This window comes from Panthera onca, chromosome F2 (genome assembly GCF_046562875.1).
Source record: "Panthera onca isolate mPanOnc1 chromosome F2, mPanOnc1 haplotype 2, whole genome shotgun sequence".
In the NCBI taxonomy this organism is placed as follows: domain Eukaryota; kingdom Metazoa; phylum Chordata; class Mammalia; order Carnivora; family Felidae; genus Panthera; species Panthera onca.
In genome coordinates, this window is record NC_138356.1 from 17,836,736 (window position 1) to 17,857,470 (window position 20,735).

The 20,735-nt window shown below is 37.4% G+C and overlaps 3 protein-coding genes across 17 annotated transcripts in view; 1 reads left to right on the forward strand and 2 right to left on the reverse strand.

Moving 5' to 3' along the window:
• Positions 1 to 314: 314 nt before the first annotated feature.
• Positions 315 to 17,680, reverse strand: COPS5 (COP9 signalosome subunit 5). Of its 2 annotated transcripts, none has more exons than XM_060610688.2 (8): positions 17,538 to 17,680; positions 14,879 to 15,113; positions 13,792 to 13,920; positions 13,071 to 13,136; positions 12,346 to 12,431; positions 7,360 to 7,471; positions 2,749 to 2,897; positions 315 to 554 (listed from the first exon to the last, which is right to left on the reverse strand). In XM_060610688.2, the coding sequence occupies exons 1-8, from the start codon at positions 17,678 to 17,680 to the stop codon at positions 470 to 472; spliced, it is 1,005 nt and encodes a 334-aa protein (XP_060466671.1). In that variant the 3' UTR covers positions 315 to 469. The 2 variants fall into 2 exon arrangements, with proteins under 2 accessions (XP_060466671.1, XP_060466673.1); XM_060610690.2 differs by having other exon boundaries at positions 17,530 to 17,644.
• Positions 17,599 to 20,493, reverse strand: LOC144615065 (uncharacterized). Its single transcript, XM_078441544.2, has 3 exons — positions 20,307 to 20,493; positions 19,808 to 20,262; positions 17,599 to 17,872 (listed from the first exon to the last, which is right to left on the reverse strand). Exons 1-3 carry the CDS (start codon positions 20,491 to 20,493, stop codon positions 17,789 to 17,791), a joined length of 726 nt encoding a protein of 241 aa, XP_078297670.2. The 3' UTR covers positions 17,599 to 17,788.
• The window catches only part of CSPP1 (centrosome and spindle pole associated protein 1), a 154,168-nt gene continuing 153,328 nt past the window's right edge, over positions 19,896 to 20,735 (forward strand). For 13 of the 14 annotated variants that reach the window (XR_013553383.2, XR_009603485.3, XM_060610672.3 and 10 more), the window contains exon 1: positions 19,896 to 20,005. The gene's annotated coding sequence lies outside the window, so the exon portion shown is untranslated. The remainder of the gene's footprint in view (positions 20,006 to 20,735) is intronic. The other variant, XM_060610673.3, reaches the window with a different exon arrangement.

Sequence of the window (20,735 nt, forward strand, 5' to 3'; positions counted from 1 at the left end):
AAATATTTGAATACCTAGAAAACCTATGTTAGGCTCTGTCTTAAGTTATTTATTGTTCAGGAAAATAATTTCTGGTGTGACTTGGTTAACATTTCATAAGAACAAAAAAAATCAAATTATATTTTTACTAATGGACTACCAAAAGAAGGTATAGGCAAATTGAAAAGTGGCTCTGATAATCAGTATGGCAGGTAAAGTGCTGAAATTCTTTGACTTAGATAGGCAAGACTCTTTAAAAAATAGATTCCAATAAATATTTCTTTCCCTTATATTTAAGAACATTAAAGGATACTAGAAAAATAATGAAAGAACAATTTCATTTTAAAGAGCTTTATTACAGGATGTTAATATTCAGGACACTTCAGAGCACCTTATACTTCTAATTAGATTTTTGGTAACTGGTTTTAAAGTGTTACTTGAGTATTTTTCTCATATTGGCTTTCAGTCAAAAAGCCTACTTAGTGACTGTTTAAGAGATGTTAATTTGATTAAACAGTTTATCTTTAATAACCTGAGACATCAATCCATGGATAGCTTCTATGGTAGTTTTACAGCTGCAAAGAAAAAAAACACATCACATAATGTCACAAGAGCTGAAAACTTTCGAAAACGCAAGTACCCCCCATTTCTATCCTTGTACCCCCAATAATGATTTTCATTTCTATTCATACTCCACAAATCACAACAATTTACAGTTTACCCTTCTGATTTTTAGCCTTCTGCATATCTTTTAACGATTTCATTACAGTTGACCTTTGAACAATGTGGGGGGTAAGGGTCCCAACTCCTTGGCACAGCTGAAAATTCACATGTAACTTTTGACTCCCCCAAAACTAAACTACTAATACCCTACTGTTGATAGGAAGCCTTACTGATAAACAGATGATTAACACATATTTTGTATGTTACCTGTATTATATACTGTATTCTTATAACAAAGTAAGCTAGGGAAAATAAAGTGTTAAGAAAACCTACAGTCACACTACTATACTGTATTTATAGAAAAAAACCCCATGAATAAGTGGACCCATGTTGTTCAAGAGTCAACTATACTTACTAGAACCTTCACAAGAGAATAACAGTGTAAAATATGATATACAGTAAAACTGTGGTTTGCAAGCATAATTTGTTCCAGAAACATGCCTGTAATCCAAAGCCCTCATATATCAAAGCGAATTTCAAGAACCATTGACTCAGTTGTGATCATGCGCTGTTTGGCATCACATACTACTCGTATTGCAAGACACTGCTTGCTTATCAAGTTAAAATTTATTAGAAATATTTGGTTGTTTTGCAGAATACTTGCAGAAACAAGTTTCTTGCAATCCAAAGTTTTACTGTAATTCATAAGTTAATTTTATTACTTATCAGGAGTTTTGGGGAAAGTCCTGTTTTGGAAGGTGACTGAAATTATATATGTCATAATTAAAGACTGATTCTAATATTACATTAAAATCTGTCATTCCTTATTATTTATTATTTAGAATAAAAAAGATTTTAAAGAATCCTATACTTTTTTTTTCTGAAATAATCACCAAAGGTCAAAGTTACAATGGGTAAACGACTTAGATTTTAGAATTGATAAAAAATTAAAAGCAAAAAGCAAAAAAAAAAAAAAAAAAAAAAAATACAACCCAAACAAAACAAAAAACCCACCAATATTTGGAAGAGATATGATTCTTATAAAGTTACCCAAAACAGGAAAATTCTCTACTTTTGTACTACTATTGGTTTCCTTCCTACTTTTCTTCTTACATAATTGGAGACATTCCCATTGTGAAATTTTTGCTTCATAAGAAACTGAGATATAAATGTAGATAAAATTACAAATCACAGACAACATCTAGATTAGCAAAAACATACACTCAGTGCAGGTACCAAAAATGAGACCTAATATCAAAGAAAAATGTAATTTTTATCCAGGCCACCAGCCCTATGTCTTCTAAAAACTCATGGAAAAGAAAGGAATGAGATGATTTTAACCCAAGATGGCTCCCTCCTAACACACTTGGCTTTCCCTTCTCCTTCCTATTGACCAGTCCAGTTTTTCTGCATACCAAAGTGTCAGTTTATAGAGATGTCAACATAGTTTTCCCTTCCTCTCTGCTTCTAATTATCACATTAAAAGTCAAACCTTCGTGAAAGTAAACGTTATTTAGATTTCTTCCCAGTCCTCTATGTATCTGAAGGGCCACCTGATTATTTCGTAAGTTATCAGAGAACACATTCTAGGTTTGTTCCTAACAAATTTTTGGGAGTGAGATTTGGGATACTAAATTACTGTATTAAGGATAATTTCAGAAGAATCACTTAAGAGAGATGCAATAATTTCTGTGATATTTAGGGGTTTGAAACTTCATAAAAATGTGAAATTTGATCAATTTAAGAAATCTCAACATAAACCCTTAACAGATGAGTAAGACAGAATAGATTGGCATGTCCCTTTGCAAAAATTTTTTCTTTTAAAGATGCAGTGATGGATTGGTTTTCTTTGTTATACTTTCTAGCTAAATCTAAAAAAGGTGACTGGGAGTTTTTCATTACATTACCTAGATCTTTAAGCCTTTAATGTTTTAACTTGAATTTTCTAGGTTCAAATGTGCATTTGACAACTCCTGAAAGTCTCAAGAAATTAATACTCAGGTACAATTCTAAGTTGTAAATAAGTTGAAAAGGAATTTGAATCCTACTATATATAATGTGCAAATTTTGAAACAAAAAGAGGGGCAGGAATAGATTTGCTCTTACCTGTCTCTTGTAGCTTTGGCAAGTTTGTCTTCTGACTTTCTGTCATGTGTTTCTAAACCCAACATGAAACTCCCTCGTCCCAGCTGGGCTTCTGACTGTTCTAATTTTTCAGACAAATCAAAGACCTGACCAGTGGTATAGTCTGCATTCTGTAGGGAAAATGGTATTGTGTCAGTGTGTGTATATATATACATACATATATATATATATACATATATATATGAATTAATTTTTTTCTATTTAGAACATTTCATTTACAAAGAATTCTACCATGAAGTATAAGTAGATAGTGAAGAAATCAAATTTATTTGTAAAAAACTGACTCCAAAGTTCAAACAGTTCAAGTTTAGAGTTTTCCCCCTTTTATAATTTAAAGATTAAATTTGGAATTCTTTTTGACTCCTTAAATCTAATATTTGTTATTATGAGAGGCTTTAAAGTACACAGGTCTGAGTCTCAGGTCTGGCCTTGCTGCAGATTAGTCGGAGGCTTTGGGAAAACTCCTTTACTTTTCTGGACTTTCATTTTCTGAAAATGGAGGACAGCAGTAATTTCTACATTAAGGCTATTTATGAAGATTACATTAAGTGATGTATCTAAAGTAACATATATAAAGATCTTAGGACTGTCCATGGCATCTGGTAAAGGCTTAATAATTGTTAGCTAATTTTATTTGTTCTCATTGAACTTTCAGAATTAGTACTTAACAACAGTTTTTAAAAAATTTGTTTTAGCTTTTGTGATTATAAAATTAATAGTTATTGCAGAAAATTTGGAAAATGCCGAACAATATAAAGAGAAAAGGAAATACCTATAATCCCTCCACCTAGCTATAACTAGTTATATTTTAGAATATTGCTGTATGCTTGCTTAAACACCTACATTTGGCAAGTGCTACATATACTGTTTTATCTGTTAATATTTTATACTTTTTAAAAAGAAAAATTTTAACAGTTACCTATGTAACTTAAGCGTTACAAACACTTAAGCATTTTTATGGGATATCTAAAATACAAAACAAATTTTCACAAAGATGAGTTATGAAGTACATATTCCATTTATCTTCAATAGAAGAGAATGAAGATTAATAAAAAATTTGGCAACAATATGTTACTCTATTTACTCAGAAAGACATGTACATGAAATACAGTTCATCCACCAAACATGAAGTTATTTGCCGTCATCAGTCACTACACAGGGCCTTTTACAAGGCTACCAGTTCTTCCAATGAGTTTATAGGCTGATAATATTTTTTAACGATGCAATTATATTCACTTTGTCTAGATCTAAATGGTTTAGGACACCAATACATTCTCTGCCCCCAAAGATTTGAAAACTAAGGTTTGCAGACCACTGCACATTTGGAATATTTATCTCAAGCCTTAAAAATGTAGGATGGCAGCAACAGTTATACTATTAAAATGACATAAAATGACATTATATTTCAAACACATGGAATGAGTATAGGGAAGTAATTAAGTCAGAAAATTACTTTCTTCTGTAGTTTTTAGGTTATATGCTTTAGCTGGGGAAAGAGAGGAGTTGAACATATATTTATAAATTTTTTGTTAAATGCTGCAATTTACCATATATAAAACCACAAGAGGAAATATAATTTAATCTGTACTTGATTATTAATATCCTCAATACATGCAATGCTAGAATACAGGGATGGCCATTGGCTAAGTATGTAGAGCTGTTTGCCTTTACACAAAGATTTAGATTGCTCTGGTCTTAGTGTTTACTCCCCCTGCTATCATGTGTCAGTTCTGGCTGTTATTAGGAAACTTGCCTCTAAGGAAATAACTCCATATAAAGCATTTAGCAGTGTCTGGCACAAAGGAAGCACTTAATAAAAGTATGCTATAATGATCACTCTCCTTCCTTCTAATTTGCTACTTCTGATGGCTGAGGGTAAGAAATAAGAACAGGGGTGCCCGGGTGGCTCAGTCAGTTAAGTGTCCGACTCTTGGCTTTGGCTTAGGTTATGATCGCATGGTTAGTAGGATCGAGCCCCATGTTGGGCTCAGTGGTGACAGTGTGGAGCCTATTTGGGATTCTCTCTTTCTCTCTGCCCCTCCTGTGCTTGCACTTTCTCTCAAAATAAATAAACTTAAAAAAAAAAAAGAACAGAAGGCTTGTCAGAACTGTATTTAAAATCATAGACACTTCTCCAAAGACATCCAGGTGGCCAACTGACACATGAAAAAATGCTCAACATCACTCATCATCAGGGAAATACAAATCAAAACCACAATGAGATACCACCTCACACCTGTCAGAATAGCTAACATTAGCAACTCAGGCAACAACAGATGTTGGCAAGGATTTGGAGAAAGAGGAACCCTTTTTGCACTACTGGTGGGAATGCAAACTGGTGGTGCAGCCACTGTGGAAAACAGTATGGTGGTTCCTCAAAAAATTAAAAATAGAACTACCATACGACCCTGTAATTGCATTACTAGGTATTTATCCAGAGGATACAGGAATGCTGATTCGATGGGGCACATGAACTCCAATGTTTATAGCAGCACTATCAACAATAGCCAAAGGATGGAATGAGTCCAAATGTCCATTGATGGATGAATGGATAGAGAAGATGTGGTATATATATACAATGGAGTATTATGCGGCAATCAAAAAGAATGAAATCTTGCCATTTGCAACTACGTGGATGGAACTGGAGGGTATTATGCTAAGTGAAATTAGTCAGAGAAAGATAGATATCATGTAACTTCACTCATATGAGGATTTTAAGAGACAAAACAGATGAACATAAGGGAAGGGAAACAAAAATAATATAAAAACAGGGAGGGGGACAAAACATAAGAGACTTTTAAATATGCAGAACAAACAGAGGGTTATGGAGGGGTTGTAGGTGGGGGGAATGGGCTAAATGGGTAAGGGGCATTAAGGAATCTACTCCTGAAATCATTGTTGCACTACATGCTAATTTGGATGTAAATTAAAAAAAATTGGGGCGCCTGGGTGGCTCAGTGGGTTAAGTGGCCGACTTTAGCTCAGGTCATGATCTCGCGGTCTGTGGGTTCGAGCCCCATGTCGGGCTCTGTGCTGACAGCTCAGAGCCTGGAGCCTGTTTCAGATTCTGTGTCTCCCTCTCTCTGACCCTCCCCCGTTCATGCTCTGTCTCTCTCTGTGTCAAAAATAAATAAACGTTAAAAAAAAAATTTTTTTTTAAATAAAAAAAAAAATAAAATTAAATTAAAAAAATCATAGAAAATATGCTCAAGTGAGGCCTTTTCCTGTTAACAAACAAAAAATAACAGTAACCTATTGAGGCTTTATTATATGCCAGGCACTTTGCTAACTACTTATTTACATAAAGAATTTCATTTAGGGGCGCCTGGCTGGCTCAGTCAGAAGAGCATACTGACTCTTGATCTTGGGGTTGTGAGTTTCAGTCCCATGTTAGGTGTAGAGATTACTTAAATATATAAAACTTAAAAAAAAAAAAAAAAAAAAAAGAATTTCATTTAATTCTCAGGGTAACCCAAGAGAAGGCTCAGGCTCATTAAATGGCTTTCTGAAGGTCATATAGCTGGTGAAGTGCCAGAATTTTCTTTTTTCTTTGAACTGAGTTTATTTCATACCAAATTTTGTGGTTTAACCATTATGCTATACTGTACAATATGAGGTGGCCTACTTAAAAGAAAGAAAAAGAAAAAGGAAAGCAACTGTTCCTGACCAAGCTGTAAAATACCTTTCTAAGTATGTTAGGTTTTAATGATAATTGGAAAAGATTCAGTGACTTATTTTATTTTTTGCTGCCCAGCATCTGCTATTTTAAGTTAATGGTATTCTGATTTTCTTCTGGGGATAACCCTTCCTAATTCTTAGTCCATGTGCTCCTGAAAGAGTTTTTTCTACCCCAGCCTAACAGTGAAGTATATAACTTGGCGCAGCCACTCTTGGTGTTCATTTCCTTGGCCCGGAACAGGTTTAGGGATGGGAATGTGATCTAAACAAGGCTCAGACACAATGAGGTTTGGCCTGGGGTTATGCGTGAGTGTGTGTATCTAGATGTTCTCTTTTGAAGGGGAAACTGAGGGGCTGGGAGGTCCCAGGTTAATGCTGACATCTTATTTTCAGCCTGAAACTGAAGCTAACTGATATGAAATCAAACCTGACACAGAAAGACCAAGACTTAATAATAATATATGAATGCAAACTTGCTGTGCCTGAAGTAAGGCCTACTCCTAGACTTTGCATCTTACAAGATTCACTTTTTTGTTTAGCCCAGTTTGGTTGGGTCTCCTGTCACTTGTAACTGGAGTCCCAACTGAGACACCTGACAGAACAAAAAACATTATTTGTATTTTTCTCTCTGGATGTCTCTTTAAGGCAGGGGCAGATTTCACCCGCAACTGACTGCTTATATTTGTCATTTGGACTTAGTCTCAGTAGTATATGACAAAGACCTTGGCTTGGCCTAGTATCCCAATCTAGGTCTGGTCATACAGAATCTGGTATCAGCCCTGATATCTTGGCCAAGTCAGGTATAGCCTTTCTATGAAAAAGTGTTCCAGATATTAAACCACTTATATAGCTCAGATAAAATTCAAATGCATCCCTTGGAAATATAGTACTTACAGTAAGCAAGCTAGAGGAACTCAGGGTATTCACCCAGTATTTATTCCACAAAAGCTCAAGCAATTTGCGATCCAATGAGGATTTGAAATATGAGACTTCTAAGGCATAATACCTACAAAACAAAAGCACAAATTTAATAAGTAAAAACAAAAACCCAAACAATTCAACCATATATAAAAGTTATGGCCAAATTTAAAGAATTACATTTTATATCTAAATAGTTATGTTTTAGTTTTTAGTTCAATAGAACAATCAGTAGCCACGGGTTCCTTACTCTTCTTTTAAATCTTCTGTTAACTAAACTTTCTTGTGTTATATTTCTTCCCATTGTAGAGCCCAGAAAGTCCCCCAAGCTAATCAACAACCAATCAGAACTTCTGAATGACATATGTTTATCTATTTTATTGAATGTTATCTATGTCTGAATGACATATGTTTATCTATGTATTGAATTCATAAATTCTATCCAATAGCACATAAACTTAAAGAATTGCCTCTCTAGGGTCAATGATAATTTTTGATAGGTTTTTAAATATACTGAAAATGACATGTGGATTTCCCATTTCTCCCTTTCTAATCTCCTAATTAGGACCTACTACTTTTTGGGAAAGCAAATTTTAAAGCAGAATCCTTAGAGTACCTCAAATTCTGCTTCCGAAAGTGCCTAACTTATAATCAGGGAGAGCAAGAAATATGAAAAATTTGGTTGAATGTATGAAAAAACATATTTTTTAAAGTAATAAATAGGTTCTGTATATTAGTAAATACAAAGAAACACAGGGACTTCTTTACCTTCAGGAGCCTATTACTGTTTATAGGGGAGATGTGGTATGGATACACAAAAAATTAAATATGTGTGCTGAATAACAGGAAGTGATGCTATAGTGCATATATAAAATTAATCACCTACTAATTAAATATAATTAAATGAGTACTCTTAGTGTAGACAGAACTGCCAGAGAAGCCCCAGGAAGAAGGCAGGACTCAGAGTAACCCTTTCATGAGTCTATGGTGTGGATATGTTAACAGCAAGGAGGGCATTAGGCAGCATCCACTTACAAACAGGAAAGCCACAAAAGGAACGGTAAGTAAATCACTTTGTCTGGACAGTTAAGCCATAGCAGAATAATGTCCAGTTGGTGGACACATTACATAAAAGATTAAGAATTTTAAACTTTATAGGTGGGGGGATGGGTTAAATAGGTGATGGGGATTAAGGATTGCACTTGTGATGAGCACTAGGTATTATATGTAAGTGGTGAATCACTAAATTATATATCTGAAACTAATATAACATTGTATGTTAACTAAGTGGAGTTAAAAATAAAAACTTAAAAAAAAAAAAAGAAATTTAAACTTTATCTTCTAGATAGTGGGGACTCCTGGAAGGTGATGGATATGGCCAAAGAGGTGTTTTACAACAATGATATAGCCAAAGAGGTGTTTTAAGAAAGCTGGCTGTGGTAGGATGTCTTACAGAGAAACTGTAGGCAGGAAGACCACAAAAGATACTATTGCAGTGCAGCAGATGTGAAGAGAGAAAGGCTCAGGCTCAAGTTAGTTGTGCAATTAAGTGAGGGCCTTTTCAACATTAAGATACCTGTGCAGATCTGAAGAAGGACAGGGCATAGCTAGTGAAATGTGGAAGTGGAACAGTGTATTTTTTGAGCACCTTTTATTTCCTGTGTACTTTACATATATTCTCATTTAGTCTTCCCTATAACCATACAAAGAATGCATTTATTATTCCCAGTTTATAGACAAACATTTACAGAGAAAGCCTTAAAACTAGTAAGTGGCAGAGAAAGGAAGAGAAAGGATATGGAAAGTTGTATCTATTATCAAAAGCCTCAGTTTTATTTTTACATCCAGACTGTAGACACTTGAGAGTATTTAAGAAGTGAAGTGCCAGGTGGAAAGGTCAGCTTTAGAAAGGAGGGGTTGTATTGCTGATACTTGAGGAAAAAAGAGATGAGAAGATGAACATAGCAACAGATATTCCAATTTATAAAGGATGGAAAATAAGGGAACTCAAACTTGAAGTTTTAGAATAGGCTTTATGTTTTAAAATTTATGGATCACCTTAATGTAATTACTGTTTTAATTCCATAGGCTGATGCAATGAAAATTTTTGTTTAATATGTAGTGATTAGCTGCAAATCTCAGTAGCAGAGTTGAAAACAAGAAGAATATTCAAAATTACTTGTGGAGCTAAATCCTCATCTTCTGTATAGGAAGTCAATAATAGATACTGCCTAGAACTGAAAATCGAGAAGTAGCACTATCAGCATGTTGTTTGAAGAGATGGGGTAAATACTTACAGGAATATCTATAATAATAGTTTAAGTGACTGTCTCTGGGGGATGGGAAAGGGAATGGTACAAAATCGTTTTTTGTAATAAGTTTCACAGAACCATTTTACTCTTTAAGCCATGTTCCTGTATAAATACAACATACAAGCTTATTTGAAAACACTTTGTGTCCTATTTTCACTAAAATTCTTTAAAGTTGACAATATTTATTATCTACATTATATTCTATGTTTAAAACAGACTTTGGATGTGCAATATGATGTGGGATTTAAAATAGGAAAGAAAAAAGATCAATATAAATTGCAAATAATACCTCATCACCAAATAATTTAGGAAATGGATCTGTAAGCAGCCTGCTCCAAACCCCTGCTCTTTCAACTTGGGACAAGTAAGCCACTCATTTGCCCTATGAAAAAGTTTACTCTCTCTTATTTAGGAACTGATCCTAAGAGAACATCTTTGAATATCTTAGCAATTCCAGGCTCAAAATTCTAGGCTCTAGCAATGAAGATAGCTAGAAAGTGGCTATTCTTCTCTGATGGACTCTTATTTCAGTAAAACAGGAAATGCAGGTTTGTTTAGATACAGAAAGCATAGACTGCTTCAGTCTTTGTTTCAAAAGCTGCAATTGGTGAAAAAAGCAGTGTAGGTATTAAAGGTGTAAGCTTTTTATACCACTGTAACTCAATATAAATGAAAAAAAAAAATTGTTACTCTGAAAATGAAAGTATCACAGCAAAGGTGTTTCCATGCTTAGGAGCAATTCTCTCAAACAGGAATGGTTTAAATTTTTCTCAATAGGGCAAATTATGTGATTTAATCCCATGCCTCTAACTGAAAAATAAAAAAGAATATATATTTTTTATAAGTATGTCAAGGATGACAGATATATTTAAAAACTCAATTTTAGAAATTCTAGGGGCGCCTGGGTGGCGCAGTCGGTTAAGCGTCCGACTTCAGCCAGGTCACGATCTCACGGTCCGTGAGTTCGAGCCCCGCGTCGGGCTCTGGGCTGATGGCTCGGAGCCTGGAGCCTGTTTCCGATTCTGTGTCTCCCTCTCTCTCTGTCCCTCCCCCGTTCATGCTCTGTCTCTCTCTGTCCCAAAAATAAAATAAACGTTGAAAAAAAAAAAAAAAAAAAAAAAAAAAGAAATTCTAGAATTTTCTAAGAATTTCTGAACAGAAAAATAAAGAGTAGTAGTACATGGGTAGTCATAGGTATTCCTAGAAGTTAAGATAGGAGGTATGGAGAAAATGGGATACTAAATAATCATTTAAGTAACATTTTTTGGGGGGTGGAGGATGCCTACCCTTCTGTGTGCCATGCCCTGTTTAAAATGTTAGGATACAGCAGTGAATTAATTCTAGTGTCATGAAATTTACATTCTAATGGGGTCAACAAGGAAGCAAAAACTTATCAGATGGTCCTAAGTGCTAAGAAGAAATATAAAGCTGGGAAACTGAAACACAGAATGACAGGAAGGTGTTATATTAGACAAGAGGACTAGTGAGCATTCTCTCTGTTAAGGCGACCCGTAAACAGATATTCCATGATTGAAGTAGTTAGTGAGCCGTGTGGAAATAAGGAACAATTTTTTTGGCAGTGGGAACAGCAAGTGCAGAGGCCCTGAGGCAGATATCTGCCTGTCTAACAACCATAAGGAAGCCACTATGGCTGGACAGGAAAAGCAAGGGTTTTGTGATAGGAGATGAGCTCAGAGAGGTAGTAGGGGTCAGATCACATAGGACTGTGTAGTCCATGGTAGGACTATAGATCTTATTCTTGGTGATACAGGAAATCATTCTGGAGAAGGAGGAATGTGATCTGACTTACATTTTAACAGATTCAGTTTTGACAAAAGATCTTTAAAGGGGTGAAGGGCAGAAGCTGGAAGACTAGTTAGAAGGCTAGTAGTGCTCTGGTTCAGGATCCAGATGGTGTTGGCTTGGGTCAATATTAGGTAGCAAGATATATTTAGAAGATAGAGAACACTGTTTTCATTGCTTTAACACTTCTAAAAACTTAGATATAGGGGCGCCTGGGAGGCTCAGATGGTTGAGCGTCTGACTCTTGATTTTGGCTCAGGTCATGATCTCATGGTTCAAGAGTTTGAGCCCTGTGTTAGGCTCTGTGCTGGGAGTGTAGGATTCTCTCTCTCTGTCCCTCCCCTGCTCACTCACTCTCTCTCTCAAAATAAATAAATTAACATTTATTGAGATGTAATTCATATACTGTAAGATTGACTATCTTAAAGAGTATATATAATTCATTGGTTTTAGCATGGCTTCTTTAAATTTTGGAGTGAAAATGTTTAGGAAGAATTTTTGCTAAATGGAACTTGGGTACTTTGAGGGCTTGTAGACATGCTAGTGTCAGGCTGGCCCTGAATACAACTTCTCTCAACTGTCAATTTCATTAATGAGCTAACTATCTTGTACACTGATATGTTTATGGTTGTGTGAAAGGCAAATAACATGTTAGGTTAAAACAATTATTAATAAAAATTTTAAACATTACCCTAAATTTTATATTCTTACTGCAGTTTTAAAAGGTATTATGAAATACATTTCATCTGAACCTTTATTCTCATCTGTAAAATTAGGGGCTTAGACTGATGATCTCTATGGTTTCCTATGATGACTTTGGCATCAGATACATTTTAAAATTACTTACTGTTTGCAGTGTACACCAAAGTCTTCTATTTTATTAAGTGGGATAGTCTGGTACTCAGAAGGTCCTTCATCAGGGGGTTTATAGCCCTCAACAAAAATGAAGAAAATAGAAGGTTTAAAAAAAACATAGAAACATGTTTCCTATGAAGCTTTCCATTTATGGAAACATTAATTTTGGGGAGCCACATATTGAACTTAAACATTCCAGTTAAAAAAAAAAGTATATTGCTTTTACTCTCCCTCAACCCCATTTGGTGGCTGATGGCTGGATTTTCATTTTTCTTGTCCTTAGGTGATATACACATATGCTAATATCTATTTCAGATTGCAGAGAAGGAAACTGATGTTTTTAGCTTGTTTGTCTAGTTCCTGTCAGAATGCCATGGGCATACAGAGACTTATTAACAAATGAAGACTACTTTTTAGTAAAGTTAATAATATATAGCACATGACAGTGCAGAGCCTGCTTGGGAGGCTCTCCACCACCCCCCCCTTCTTCTCCCACTTGCCCGTGTGTGCAGTCTTTCTCAAAATAAATAAACATTAAAAAACAAAAAATACATAGCATAAATATGTTGTCTTTTGCTAAGGACAATTTGTGGTAGTTAGACTGCTATTTTGTAAATATTTTTAAATTGTTTTAGGTCAAAACAAGATATTAACCATAATATGACTTTAAAAATAAGTCATTTAAAAATTACAAGGAGTTAAAATTTTAAAAATTACCTTTGGGTATGTCCTAAAGGCTCCAAGATTCACCTTCCCTGCAGATATTGTTCTTGTTGGGTCAATCTACAAGAAAGATATATTTAATATATATGTAAATACTTCATTTGTTTAAATGTTATAAAGTTAGAAATACATATGTATATATAATACTACATGCATACACACACACAAACACTGATTAAAATAAACCAAATAATAGAAAAAAATAAGGAAAAAAATAACCAAAAATGATAAAAAAGTTCAATAAAGTGGGTAAATATAGAAATCTCATAGTGAATTTAGAATTTAGATCTAGTTATTATACTATTTAAGAATGTTATTTGAAGATTTGTTTAGCCCTTTTTCAAAAGTTTCCTTTTACTAGATGAACAATTTCAATCTTTCTTATGGTAACCTGGATTGCATCTAAAACACTGAGCATAGCAAGAGCTGCTCTAGCAATTCCTGACTTACTCAATTCAGTCAACATTACTGAATGCCTATTATGTGCAGGGAACTGAGACATAGGTGCTGTGATCACCCTCATCCTATAGAATAAGACAAGAGATGCAGAGTAACTTGTTCAAAGTCCCAGCTTATAAGAGGTGAAATTCAGATTCAATCCTAGGCATACTGACACCAGATCATTGCTCTTTACTATAATTGTTATTTCTCAGTATACTTGCTTTAATAAATCTTTGTGAAGAACTTAATTAAGACTGGTTGCAAAAATACTTACTACTACTGCTACGAATGGTTCCTGGAACTGCTGATTGAGCATCTGAGTACTAACGTCTATCCCAGAAAGCCAGCAGCCATAGCCAGGATGGCTATGATACCAGCCAATTGCATTTTCAAGGCGGCCAACCTAACAAAGAAGAGGGCAAAGAAGATTGAGGTTTCTGTTTAATTTTAGAAACACCTGTAATTTGTCTGTTTACATAGCATTATGATAAAGTAATAGCATGCAGAATAGTTCATAGCATATGCTGCTTTCAGGTTAAAAAATTTTTTTTGGCATATATAATAACTGAAACATAATACCTGAAGCATAAAATTAACAAGAAGTACAGTAAGGTTATTTAGTCTCCCTCCCACCTTGTTTCCCTCAACTATCCTGTTCCTCAGCCCAGATGTTACCACTATAACCAGTTGCTTACATACTTATCTTGCAGATATATTCTTTGCATAAATGTAGATTAATACAAAAACAACAGTATACCACATACAGTGTTTCTATACTTTGTTTTTTCACTCAACAAAATATTGTGGGGTTTGTTCCACGTAAATAAAATATATAGATAACTACTTTTTAATTTTTATTTTTCTTAAAGGCTGGCTTGCAGTTCATTGTATGGATATACCATAATCTATTTAATCAGTTTTATATTCAGGAACATTTAGGTTGTTTCCAAAATTTTGGATTTAAACACACATCTGATACTGAGTGTGAGAATTAAAAAAAAAACTTTTATGGAGATATAATTGACATATAACATTGTATTAGTTCAGGTGTACACCATAATAATTCAATATATGTATATACTGCAAAATGATCACTACAAGAAATGTAGTTAACATCCATCACCATACATTAGGTACAACTTTTTTTTCCTTACGTTGAAAACTTTTAAGATCTACTCTTGAGTATAAGAATTTAATTAAAAAAAATCCATGCTAACCTCATATACATCTTACATAGAAATTGTTGAAAATAACTTAAATATAAACTTTAATGTAAAGAGGATAGTTTTAAGTTTAGAAACTCAAGAGTCGCCATGAGACTCTTATTCGAGTTACTAAACTTAAAGAAACAACATTTTTACCTGTTTGGCGTTTTCTATATATGCAGCCATGTACTCATATGCAGCAGCCTGAGCATTTACTCGGGTTTCAGTGCCCTCTACAGGCAAAGCAAAACTGTCCATAATGATCATGGTTTCACCATCCACCTTTCCCAGCATTAAGCCCATCACTTCTAAGTTGCCTCCTGATCTGGCATGCATCACCATTTTCAATAGAGCCAATGCTGAGATTTTGCAGTACTTAAAGTAATGGTGACTATAAAACAAAAGCACAGTATAATTAACTTTCTTTTATAAAACACAATTTCAAAGACAGTTTTTGTGAAGATAACAAGTAAGTATTGAAGGAATTTACAGTGATGGGAGGGGGAGAAAGATTGTAGAATATGGGAAAGAAAAAGGAAGCAGAAGTTGCTGCAGGGGGCTGGAAATGATAAACATGTCAGAGTCCTGAAAAGTATTTCCTTTTAGGGGAATGGAAAAGTATGAAAAGCTTTTTAAATATGCTATTCAAGTAGAAAGGAATTATATGACCAGTTCAGTAGGCTTTTTCTCCATTAATTTTGGAATCACCAAATCTCTGATTCTGACTTTAGTTGGATGGCTGTGCCTAAAGATTCTCAGGTCTAACTTTCTGGCCTTATGTTTAAGAATGTGGACTCTGACATCCATCTGCCTAGGTTTGAATCTTTGCATTGCCATGCTAGCTGTGGCCTAGAGAACCACTTCATGTCTGTGCCTCAGTTTCCTCATCTTTAAATAGGAGTATTTCGGAGTTGTTGTTAGGAGGAAATAAAGTAAATGAAATAATGTATATAAAGTGTTTAGCTTAGTGCCTAACATGTACTAAAACTTTATAAGTGCTAGCTATTATTAGTCTTAACCCATCTTTTTACAGTACTCTTAAAAATCAGTGTGTTGAAGGGTGTGGTTTCTTTCTGTGTTATCTGCTTCAAAATTGAGAATGTAGCTCTAGTATCTTTAGTTCAGAGTTTGTCATCTGTGGATGTGACTAAACTACTCTTCACTACAATTACATTTTCCCATCTCACTGACACAGCCCAAGAGAGCTAGGATGAATATAATTAATTAGAGTCACAATCGGACAGTAGGGGAAGCAGATAATTTCCAAATATTTAATAGGCTACAGCAACCTAAAATGCATAGCCTGCTCTAGAAGTAAGCAGACAAGCAGTCTTTGATAACTAGTCTTTAATAAAGTGGTCAATGTTTCTGAGAAGCCTTTTTAAGATGTCTGCCCACAGGTTTCAATCCCAACTGAAAAATTTGGAGACCTGGTATTGGGCATCCAGACATGAATTAAAATCTTGGCTCCCCCATTTACTGGGAAAAAGAAAAAAAAAGACAGTTACTGTGCTCCTATTTACATACATTGTAGACCATTTTTTAATACATTATCTCATCTAATCTTTATGACATTACCATAAAGGTAGGTCTTAATTCCTTTTTACAGGTAAAAAATGAAGATACATTAATTTTCTAGGGCCAATTAACTAGTGACAGTTATGAGGTTTGAACTTCAGTCTATTGTCACTTAAGAGTTCATTGCCTCAGTGTGATCATGAAATAAGTTACTTATATTTGCTTGTTTTCCTATATGCAGAAAAGTAATGAAAATACAGTACTGCAGGGGCACCTAGCTGGCTCAGCTGGAAGACCATGCCACTCTTGATCATGGGTTTGTGAGTTCCAGCCCCACGTGGGGTGTAGAGATGACTTACAAGACCAGTGCTCTAACCCCTGAGCTATGGAGCCTGTAGAGATTACTTAAATAAAAAAAAAAATATAGTACTGGGTTATCATGCAGATTAAATAATATATGGAAATTCCTAGCTCAGTGCTCAATCTGTATTAAATACTTGATAAACACGGCTGAATCTGAATACTGACAAGAGTTTGCCCTTGTAAAAAACTGAGAAAGACGGAAGTATTTTGTTGTTGACACTGTTGTCTTTTCTATCTTTCCATTTGACAGACTGCTCTTTTTACTCTCTCCCTAGCATAATCTGCTTTCAGGAAAGGTAAGTGCTGTGGGTAAACAGTCCTTGACTTGTCATCATTCCCAGGGACACAGGGCTTTTGCTAAGGGGCAAAGAGCTTTAAACTCTATTGATATAATTCCTAGCTTATGTGAACTGATGAAGTAATATTTTGGGAGACTGGGTGGACCCTCGTTTCTGAAACTTTTACGGCAATCAAAAATTGATTATAGATCTCTAAAAGATGGCTCATAGTTATTTTAGAGGCCCTGGGGCTGACTTAGTTTTTGAAGACAGGTGCAGTCTCCAGTCTGAGATCAGCTGAAGGTCCTAACCAGGTGTATTATCGACACAAGGCTTAAGGCAGAGTGCGGCATATATATGATAATACAGATACTGAGAAATGACAAACCAAAAAATCGCTTGTCGTTTTTCTCTTACATCCTCTGGAGGCAAACGGGTTAAAGAGAGACAGAAGGGGGAGTCAAAGCAAGCCTCCCTAGAGGGCCTTTGGCTCTACTTGCGGAGACAAAAGGTGGATCAAAATTTCTCGGGCGCATATTCTTCTCCCTGCCCATGAAAACACAAGCTCTCCACCCTCTGCAACTCCCACTCCCTCTGGGTGTCCTAAACTCCCGCCACCCCTTCCCTCCCCTGCGTCTCGCCAGGGACCTCCTCACTCCTTAGTCCAGGGCTTCGCCGCCAGTATTTCCTGCTGCTGTTTCTTGTCGTATTTGTAGATTTCATCGATACTCTGGGCTTCCTGCATGTTGTTGGCCAATTCCCAGGTTTTCTGAGCCATACCACTCCCGGACGCCGCCATTGCGAGGAATCGGAGAAGTTGTCGCCTCCACAACCAAGACGCAACTTTACCTCGCTGGGTTCTCAGGTGTGGGTTTCGGACCCTCCCGAGCACAGGTGCAAACTCGTACTAGTCTCTCGAGGCAGCCATGACACCTAAAACCGGAGGTGAAGTCGGTCCAGACCATTCGCGGATGGCGGGAGGGCTTCCGGGCTGCCACGATATAAATAGCGGTTACATAATAGAGACAGAAGAATCTTCTTGTGGCTGAAATGAGAATATGTTACCTTAAAAAAAATTTATGTATGAATAGAACAAACACAATGATTGGGCACGGGAATGGTATAGCCTTCTGTACCGGAAGAAGGGCACGTTAACGTTATGCTAGAAACTGGAACCGGTCCTCTTTGTTCGTACTGCGCAGGCTCGGCCTCCGCCATATTAAAAATGGGTAGATCCGTGAGATAGGATGGGAGAAAACTGTTTTCATGTGGGTGTAGGTACCTCAAATAAAATGTTTGTTGAACACCTAAAAAAATAAGGATGTCTGTGAAAAACTTGAGATATAAGTAGTTCTGGATGCGGGCTAAGACGAAGTTAAACATGGCATTCTAGTTGCAGATGAATTGCACTTGTGTAAAATCCTAAGGCTTCTTTGGTGGGTTGGCGCTACACTTCTGTAGCAGGGTGTTTTCTGGCATTCCGAAGAGGCTGTGGAGACTCGTGGAAGGCTATGATCGTGTATTCTGACCTGTTTGTAAAAATTAACATCTACAGGAGCTGTTCATGTTCTGAAATTCTAGTACCCAAGTCTTAACATTAGTTACGGCTTAAACCACTCCCTGTCCCTGAGGCCAAATTAATCTCAACAACTTTTCTTCCAATAGTTAGTACAATGTTTAATTATTTTACTTATTTTCCTGTTTTAGGTATTTTTCCTTCACCCCCCCCCCCCCAACTCCACTCTAGATTTCAAGTTCCAAAGCCTAGATACCAGGTTTGTGTTCCTTGTTTTATCCCTAATATCTAATACAGGTGTTCAGTAATTTGTTTTGCCTGGGGTGAGGGGAGGGAGCGGAAGAATAGGATCACACTTCAATTCTCCAGCTTCATCTTTATCTAATCATCCTGAAATTTAGCATATGTGGTTAGCATTGCCTAAAATACTCTCCCCCCCCCCCTTTATTTTTTTTTTGTCTGGGGGCCCAAATTAATCTTCAAAAACAGAGCTCAGAGATCTCTACCATGAAATCTGATGATTCAAGGTTCTCTAAATGTACTGTAGATGCTTGCATAACTGTTACATTGCATTGTAGTAATGTATTTGGAATTTTTTCTTTTCACTGTACACTTTAGAGTTCAGGACACTCTATCAGTTGTGTCCACCAATCCTAGTACAGTTTGTGGCAAATAGTTAAAAACATTAAAGACCAAATCCAGACCCCTGCCTGCGGTTTTGACATTAACTTCCATTTGAAGAAAATTTGTTTTTAAAACCCTCTTACAAAGTAATTTAGGAAAAAGGATTCCTAGTTCCACTCTCCTGGGAAGCTAGAGATTTTTTTTTTTAAATTTTTTTAACGTTTATTTTTGAGACAGAGAGAGACACAGCACGAAAAGGGGAGGGTCAGAGAGAGAGGGAGACACAGAATCTGAAACAGGCTCCAGACTCTGAGCTGTCAGCACAGAGCCTGACGCGGGGCTCGAACTCAGGACTGAGAGATCATGACCTGAGCCTAAGTCGGACACGAAACCGACTGAGCCACCCAGGCGCCCCTAGAGATTTCTTTTCTAATGATGGCACATGGCCACTCAGTATTGCGTTAATTGAATATGCTGCAAATAGTAATAAGGACTAAACGTTCACCAGACCCCTAGAAGAGAAATGTGGAGAGGTATGCCAACACTTTTTTCTCTCACTGCCACCCCTGCTCTTTTTTCTTTTCATGCCGGCTGGGGCTTGGAAGGTTTGGAGGGGCTGGAATCAATTTAGCTTGGGAAGAATTTTCCACGGTTTAACAGCTCCCAGTCAGACCAGGTAAACTAGGTGGCGGAGAACCCAACATGCTTGCAGGCAAGTCCTGCTGGCGATAGGGAGGCTGTGTGGCCTCCGGTACGATAGGGGGCGCCCCGACTGCGCGACCTTACCCCCGCGGCCGAAGTGGGGCGGGGCCGCGTTTGGCCGTTGGGGAAGGACGGGGGGCGGGCTCGGCTTAAGAGGAGGAGCCGGGGCCAGGCGGCTAGTCGCAGTGTTCCCGTGCCCGGCGGCTGCCGCCACCTCTTTGGCCCGCAGAGAGCCTCTCTAGGGCGCTGTGCGTCTTCCCGGACGCGAGCCCGCTCTCCTGAGTAAGCGTTAGTCAGCCGTGGGTGGAGAGCGGGCCTGGCGGGGTGTGGTCGGGGGATGGGGGAAGTGGTGTCCCTGGGCGGGGGCAGGGGCTCTAGCGGGGGGGCGGTGGAGGTCTCGCGGCGGCCACGCTGGCCGCGGAGCTGGAGTTGCTGCGTTTGGGAGTGCCGGGTTCTTTGCGGGATGAGGTCTCGCGGCCGCTGGGCTAGGGGCGGGGCCTGAGTTACTGGGTAGAGGTCGGGGTCTCGCGGCTTCAGGGCTGGAGACGGTGGCGGAGGTACAAGATCCTGGTCTCGGTCTCACAGCAGTAGGCTGGGGGCGGTGCTTGGTTCCTGGGGACAAGGGTACCCTGTGGGCGGGGGTCGGGCGCGGTGTCTTGGTTACGCGGTCTGGACTCTGGGGGCCCCTCAACTGCCGCCGCCGTGGGTGCTGTGGAGACCCGGTTGCTTGACGACGCGTTGACGCTTTCTAATGTGGCCGCCACCCACATCTCCCGCGTGTCTTCCCAGCAGCCGGCTCTCCGCTGCTGGGCTAAGCTTCCCGGAGCACCTTTCCTTTACTTGGTGCTGGTTGATGGTTAACGTTTATTGAGTACTTATGTTCTTGGCGCGGTTCTCAGTGTTTTGTTTTGCAAGTAAAATTTATTTAATCACAGCCCTGTGAAGTCGGTCTTGTTATTTTCCTGTTTTCCTCTGCCTCCGTGAGCTTGGGTCTCTTCTAATTGCCTTCGTT